At 35.4% G+C, this 8,188-nt stretch overlaps 1 protein-coding gene across 1 annotated transcript; it reads right to left on the bottom strand.

Moving 5' to 3' along the window:
- Positions 1–1,956: 1,956 nt before the first annotated feature.
- On the bottom strand, positions 1,957–7,268 carry LOC131626813 (protein transport protein SFT2). The gene is made up of 4 exons (XM_058897653.1): positions 6,885–7,268; positions 3,000–3,267; positions 2,735–2,839; positions 1,957–2,371 (listed from the first exon to the last, which is right to left on the bottom strand). The coding sequence occupies exons 1-4, from the start codon at positions 7,064–7,066 to the stop codon at positions 2,261–2,263; spliced, it is 666 nt and encodes a 221-aa protein (XP_058753636.1). The 5' UTR covers positions 7,067–7,268; the 3' UTR covers positions 1,957–2,260.
- Between the last annotated feature and the right edge of the window lie 920 nt (positions 7,269–8,188).

Genomic DNA, 8,188 nt, shown 5'->3' with positions numbered 1-8,188 from the left:
ATTCCACTTTAAGCATTGATGGTACTAATAACCAACCAATGAATATCATTGGCCAATAAAGGTCAGGTGGTGGCAAGATATTAACACTGACATCTCTAAAAAAAACGTGTTTGTATCTATGTAACGATATTTGCAATTATATTTAATTGAATCATCTTTTATATTATTATCGATGTTCATTAATAATCAATTAAATATAGTTACTTACATGATTAAATTGTGTTAACCAATGGAAAAGTTGTTCTAAAAGTTTTGTAAATTTGGTTGTATGAAAATCATTTCTCTTTATAAGAGTATGTGTAATAGTCTCACTTTTAGTCTTTTACTTTTAATCCATGGCTCGATAAAAGCTAGACTTAAGAAGGATTCTATGATGAAGAGTGAATTATTACTAGAGTAGGTGATTAATGGTGGGTCTGATTTCAGAATCATTGAGTCAAACAAGTATACCAATACCATTGTGGAGACTCCAACACTAATGCTTTCTTTCTTTTCTCCAACCTCTTCTTCCTTCCTCTCTATATCCCACTCTTGTCACATTTAGGAGCAATCAATTATGCAACGGTAGAATTAGAGGTGACAAATTTCTGTTATATTTAATTTTGCCTAAAAAATGGACAAGACGAACATAGTATGAGGTGTTGATTTAAAACTTTAACTCGATTTGCAAAATAAATAGGGGTAGAATGGACCTAAATTTTTAAAGTTTAAAAGTTGCAAAAATCCATGTCAACCCCGTTAATACTCGCGATTGCATAAGTTCGGCAAAAAAGAGACAGAACGAGACGAACGCTCCTCATACACACTAAAATACTTCTTAAGTGAGTGGCCATCATTTTGTCTAAAAATAGTACGGAAGTTAACCTTAGTATTGATAGAAGGCGGACTCTTGGACACATTTTAAACTTATGATAGTGTGGTTATTTCACAACTTAGTGGGTATTACGGAACTTAAGTCATGTATTAACTCTCAGGATAACAAGCTTCCCTCTTGTGCAATAATTTAGTTATAAATTTGACTTATTTCAATAAACCTTATATTTTAAGTCAATTATACAAAAACCTTATATTTTAAGTCAATTATACAAAGTATACATAATTGGCATTTAATTAAACGATATATTTATGTAATTCAATCAAAATATCATATATTAAGTTAAAATGAAAATCATTCATTGTTCGCAAAATACAAACCAAAATATAAATTTATCAAATTATAAAATCAAAAATAAAAACCCAACTACTAGGTATATCTAACCCTCGGCTCCTCCTCTATCGCATGTGATGCAAGACATATTGTGCCTCGCCTATCATAGCCTCTACAATGTCCCTCCCAGGAGTGTCTACCAATGAGAATCTCTCTAAGTGAAAGTTGGGAGTATTAGGGACATTTTTTATGTGGAGATGAATCTAAAATATAGTGCAGAGGATTGGAATATCCACCTTCGCACTTGAAGAAGGTAAAGAGTCTTTGGAAGAAAACATAAAGAAGGCTAAGATTGAAGAAAATCTCAAACTGACATACTATGATAGCGTGACAAGTGCTAATTGTAGTATAAGAGTGAATACTCCACGAGCGATGGAGCATATTGAACAGGACCAAGTTTTGATGAGAGAAGAAATTGACGCCGTCAAGGACAAAGTGGATCAGATCTTTGATATGATGATGGCTCAAGCTAGAAGGGAAGAGGAACAACACAATGTTGCTTCCGCAAGCAATGTTATTCCAGTCCAGGACTCTACTCATCTGCCACGAGTTCCAGTTCCACGAGAAAAATAATATAGATCGTATTATATACACACAATTGTTAAGACAGGACTTAAGTGAATCAATCTAGAATTGTAGAACATACATGTATACTTGAATATTCAATATTATTTCTCTCGCATCTCAGGATCTTACTTAGCATATCCCTCGAATATATTCCATGATATAAGGCCGTACTTATAATCTCATTTAAGAAAAAATATTTTGAATTCCATTTTGAATAAGAGATCTGTAAAAATACAACAGTTTACTAAAAAATCAGACAATATGCATTTAGAAACTTGAGACTAAGAGGCTAATTAATTTTTTCATTCTGATTTGGCAAGTGGCAACAAACATCGAACTATAAGAAAATGTTAGATGATGCCTCAACTCGGCAATAATCTTAGGTCAATTTGATTTCTTCTGACTGATCTTTTAGTTGACAAAATGTACAAGCCAACTACTATTTAGAGAAATATCTGACCTCAACTTCTATTAACCAAAACTAGGTCACCTCCCAAAGCATCTCATTACTGAGGAGGTAAGAGCAGATGTCAGAAATGTCATTCCAGCAGATCCACCAGGAAAGTATGATATAGCATAGTACCCAAGTGAGAGAACCTACAAGTATAGATAATTCCATTTTAATGCAATACTATAGTTTTAGAAAGAAAAAATTAAATATTACATACAAAAAATCTGTAAAGACGACAAATTTCCACACCCCATTTACTGGAAGCATGTTAAAAACACAAGCACAACCATCACATAAAGCCAGGAACTGGGAATGTGGAAATAGCAGCTTTTGAAATTATATTGGTTTTGTTATGATGAATAATTGTTCATACTCACTGTAAGAAATATTATACTCGAAAGTCAAAAACCTCGGGTATACTTTAATCAACATCAAATGCAGACAACACATGCTGAAGAACAAATTTACAATTGGTCATTTTAAGAATACAAGGAACTCAGAACTGTTACCTGTACTAAAGAGAATACCACAGAAAGAACGTAGCTGTGGCGCACCATTGATACATATATGGTACCTATCATACTGCCTAAAAAGATCAATGTAAAAGGGAGCCTCTGAAAAATAATAGCAAAAAGACAATTAGAAAGTAGGAAAAAACATGAGCAACCAAATCAAAATAGACTATACTTTTTTGAAAGTTCAAGAACTCAAACTGAAGTAGCTGATTAAGTTTTTTTACTCTTCATGCAAGACAGGAAGCTAAATTCTCGTTACCTCCTTTGACAACATGTGAGCAAGCTGATTCTTCGGACCCTTAAGAGCAAAGAATGATCCAATAATAAATCCACACCCAAGAGTAAAGCATATAGCAAACTTTTGGGGCATAACCACCATGACAGGTAGGAACAATGTAAATGCTATGAAAACAAAGAAGACCCCACTTGCCAGTAACAAACCAAAATACACTAATGCTTTGCCAGAAGGAACGCTACTAGTTGCAGACTGGAAGCTGCCAGGTAGTTCTCTCACACCTTTGGAAACCCTAAACAATAAGACAGATTGCATAACTATTTGAGGACAAGTTCGGGCAAAACTATTTAGCATCAGCTAGCATGTTCTTTCACCAAGATGTAGGAAATCCATTTATGAAAATAGTAATGCAGGAGACATTGCAAATACCCATTACCCACCATATGTTCTTTTATGCAACAATATTATACATTCAAATAAAGAAACTGAAGAAAAATAACAATGGCCTGTCACATTCAGATAAGGCAGACAGAACAGACAATTTTTCCACAAGCAATTGTTTCGGAAACTTGTACCAGTCTGTACATCACTTTACACGTAGACAGCAAGGAGTTACTGACACTGAGAAATAGAAATGAAAAGTTCAAGCACTGGTTTATGCATATCATTGCTTCCATGGTGTGAAAACACGATGTTGTCACCAAGAAGAAAAACAAAACTCAAGTTAGAGTAATACCATCCAAGATGTGAATGATTTAACCACAAACTTGCAATCAGAAATCGAATCTAAACCACAGCTTTGAATACTTAAAAAAATAATCATAACTCAGCTTCTTACCTCTAAGCTATTCACAAATATAAGAGTGAAGTGTATGGACAGCTTGCAGAGATTTAGGTTTGGCCAAGGTGGGGAAAAATATATTATTACTAGTTGCTAATTATGTTGCCACATAATAACAGAAAATGAAGTTTAGGGGGGTCATCCCTAACCGTACACATTGGAACACATCAATGAAGGGTTGAGCGGCTTGAGCCCACTAAATTATTGAATGACATCTTTGCTTCACAGGGGACAGTAATAAGGTCTAGCTGAGTCAACCCCTGAATGTATCAATGCATAGGAACACATAACTAAATGTTTCCCCAGTGAAGACAGTAATAGGGTCTAGCTGCCTGAGTCCACTCTATACTATACAAATAAAAATGGAACATACAAGTGTATAGCTATGTAGGTTGAGCCCACAGAAGTTATCGATTGGTATTAGAATTTGATCTTAACCTTGAATTAACTGCTGAATTAGATTAGACTGCTTGTCACAGAGATGTCATTCACATGTATAACATCAAACAGAGAAGTGTTGAGACCATAGAGTCAACAACAAAAGATTATTTGATAGATTTGAAGCCAGAACTATGGCAGACCCCAATCTCTCAAACCATGCTCTAGGAGCCTGTAACGAGAGAAAGTAAAAAGGAGCTACAAGTGTCAAGGTCAAGAGGAGGCAAAGGATGTTTCAGTTGGGATGGAAAACAATCCCCTCAACTTATCTGCTTCTCGAAAGAGCAAGGACTACTACCTACAGGCAGAGACAAGACAATAAAGTTATGTGCACTTTTTGTGAATCATATATATTCTTTGCTCGTGAAATCTACAAGAAGCCTTAATCCATTTCAAGGTAGTCAAACTCGAGATTTTACTTGGAATCAGGAAATCGTAACATGAATGGTAAGATCTCTATATTTGTCCTTCTCTAAACTTAACATTTTTCACAGTCAAAACCTATACATGGTGCAGTCAAAGACTAAAAAATTCTATACAGTGTCACATTTTTCTATGCTCTGAACAATTTTCACCCTGGGTAGCTGATTTAGCCTTTGCTAATTCAGGTTCTGCCACCATTGTCTTTGCAGTTACCATTGCCTTCACAATAGCAAGTTTTGGATTTTTCATATGCCTGTGCTAGATTTTAAAAAGTCAGTGATCATTTCTACAAATTGAAATTGAAAAATGGGTAACTTGAAGCCATTTCCCCTCACCAAGCCACCCACTTATCCAAATCGAGCAAGTTAAACTTAATGAACTAGATAGAACTTCTAAAGTTGTTGGGGTGCACAATTGGTGATAGCACCAATGGACAACGATGTTAAATGCAAAAATTATTATTTTGAACAGATGGGTTGGATATTCATCCATGAAAATGGTTACTTCTGGGTTAGACTTGTATCCATTAATCATGTCATGGTTAAGGCCATCTAAAAGGACCATTATTTGACAACACCGTGTCTTGCAAAACTATGTTGTCAATAGCACGCTATAGCAGAATAGCTTAGTGGTGGGTATGGTCGACGCAGCACTTTTGGCCTACAAGTTGTCATCTGCAAAAGCGATTGTTGCGGCCACTAATTGCAGCGAAATTGCAACCCTAAACCGCTATCGGGGTCCACTATTAGGATTTCGGGGAGAAATTCCTCAAATATTTTTTAAAAAATTGTTGTCTTTTTTAAGGGTATAAATGTCAATTCGAACCATTTTAAAAGTTAGTAATGTTTTGTTCTTCATTCTCTTATGTTCTCGCGCAAAAACAATCATTTTGTTCTTTTCCCTACTGGTAGCTTAGTTCTGTTATGTTCTTCTTCGTTTAAGTTGTGTACTTTTAGATTCTTTAATTATTAAGTATGATGGTCTCTTAATTCCGTGTATTTTTTTTATTTTTGAGTATTTATGTTTACTTTGTAGGCTGATTGATAATCTTTGCAATAGCAGCTATCCCGCAATACCGTTTAGCTTTTTAGGGGGTCAATGCTACGCAAAACAATCTGGGATTAACAACATAGTCGCAGAATAATTGGGGTTTGTTCAAATTCTGCTACGCTATAGCCACTATTTGACAACAATGATCCAACCCTCTACGTGAAATCCTAAAACATGCACAGAGACATTTCGATAGACCCTCAGCAGTATAGAAGGTCAACTTTAGAAGGAATACGAGGTTGGGAAGGTATGGGCAGAAGCCGTTAGAATAACTACCTGTAAAACTGTTCAAGATAGTTAGGCCAAAAGAAACAAGAAGCGATTTTTAAGAGAGAACGGGAGAGAGTGGGTACATCAAGTATTGTAAGAAAGCTGAGAGTAAGGAAAGCTCTAGGTCTACCAATGCAATTATTACATCAGAACGCGTGATAAGGAAATTTTACGTGTGTCTATCCAATTTTACGTGGATTAAACAACGCCATAATGTTCTATCATATACAATATGGATTAAACAACGCCATAATGTTCTATCATACACCATATGGATTAAACAATGACATAATGTTCTATCATATACTATATGGATTAAACAACGCCATAATGTTCTATCATATCATAATACTATATCATATTTCTATCTAACGCATTAATCTCTAGATCTTTCTAAGTAGTTTTTCTAGATCTTCCTCTGCTTCTAGTGATTTGACTACCCTTCATCTAATATACTCTCCTTATTATATAATCTACAAGTCTTCTCTCTACATGCGCAAACCATCAACTTACGATAGGTGCTATCCCTACTCTCTCTCCCTAAAATTGTCATTTCTGATCATATTCGGTCTAAGTTTACCACGCATCCATATGCGACAACCTCATCTCATTGTTTCAAGTTAGAATTAATTTAATCATTCATTCTAATCAATCGAAAAAACAAAACAAAAAAGAACCAATCCATAAGTTGTCTACATACCTAGAAAAGTTCAACGTTCTCTCATGCCTTAAAAAAAAAAAACTACTTTTCATAAGCCATAATAACATAAGCAACTAGATACACGATTCACATTACTTAAAACTCAAAACATTATTAATTAAAACAAAAACATTATCAAATTCGCAAATAAAGAAAAATGTATAGTATAATGAGAGGTGTAACTTACACACTGAAAGTTCCGGAAACGGTATCATTGGCAGACCTAACGGCAGATTCAATATCAAAAGGGAAATTGGAGGGATCATCGTCCTGTGCGGATTGAGCAGAAGCGTATGAATTCCAATCAGAGAGCAAAGACGATGAAGGCTTCAGATCGTCTTCACTGGATCCTGAAAACCAACTTTGCATTTTCAATTCCGGCACTGATTCGCAAAATTGGACGAAGAAAGTGTGAAATGCTTATAGGGTTTCCGATTTGAGGGCTACTTAGTGAGCGATTGAGATGTTGAATCGGAGAATTGGGGAGAAGTGTTGGTGTGTGCTTTGTTGAGCTCTGATTCGGAAATAGTTAGGTGTTGCGGGTACTCTTCACTTCACGGGGATGGTGACGGTTGTTTTCTTTTTTTAATTATTTTAGTTATCTTTTTTCGAAAAAATTTCAATTATACTAGCCATTTTATCAATTTTTGAAAGAAAAAATCATTTTCTATGTTTTTTTAAGTGAAGGAAGACCTAAGCCCGGATAAAAAAAAACTAAACTAAAGTCAGACGGAGTAAAGGCCTCTAGAGTATCATTATTGATCATGTGAAACAATCATTTTAGATAATTTTCAAAAATTTACGGCTCGGTATCATGGAGAAAGTTCATCTTTGACATTCCATCAGCGCACCGGTTAGTTTTTCTATAGACGTGGATGAAGCAAACAATAATATCATCTGAAAGTACGTGATTGATTTGCTTCAAAAGGCTCTTTGTTGCATCAATATAGATCTTCGTACCAACGAGGCCCTCAACAATATTTGTGTTGTCTGATTGTAATTTAATTCTTTTGTATCCTCTGTCAACCGCCAATTTGAGGCTCTCAAACACTCCCCCATATCTCTGCCACCTCTACACTATGTATACTAGTGAGTTTTGAAAAACCTACACACCAACTCCCCGTGTGATCACGAAGAAGCCCCCCACAAACTGCCTTTGAGTGCTTGTTCAACGCTCCATCGTGTTAGAACAAGATTTGTTCTGATCAATTATCTTAGTTTTGATGATAACAATAATATGAATTTTGCTTAAGATAATATGGTACTCTAATCCAATGCAATTTCCTTTTCAGGAAATATATAAAGAGTATGCATAATTCAGCGCTCAGAAGCTTTGTCTCAAAGGGTTCAGCATGCAACATCAGAACATGGTCTGGCAAGACATCAGAAGATGGTCGAAGCAGAATCAGAACATGGGTCTATGGAAGCATCAGAAGAACAAGAGAACAGAAGCACTGAAGTTCTGATGGTATCACGCTCAGAAGCACTTCA

This window comes from Vicia villosa, unplaced genomic scaffold (genome assembly GCF_029867415.1).
Source record: "Vicia villosa cultivar HV-30 ecotype Madison, WI unplaced genomic scaffold, Vvil1.0 ctg.000325F_1_1, whole genome shotgun sequence".
NCBI classification, from domain to species: domain Eukaryota; kingdom Viridiplantae; phylum Streptophyta; class Magnoliopsida; order Fabales; family Fabaceae; genus Vicia; species Vicia villosa.
This window is presented reverse-complemented; position numbering and strand designations above follow the sequence as displayed.

Excerpts from the sequence above, each read along its gene's own strand:
- LOC131626813 (XM_058897653.1), bottom strand. The coding sequence starts at position 7,066 with ATGCAAAGTTGGTTTTCAGGATCCAGTGAAGACGATCTGAAGCCTTCA. Across the intron at positions 2,840-2,999 it reads CTCACATGTTGTCAAAGGAG|AGGCTCCCTTTTACATTGAT; the intron begins GTAACGAGAATT and ends ATTATTTTTCAG. Across the intron at positions 2,372-2,734 it reads TGGTATTCTCTTTAGTACAG|GTTCTCTCACTTGGGTACTA; the intron begins GTAACAGTTCTG and ends CTATACTTGTAG.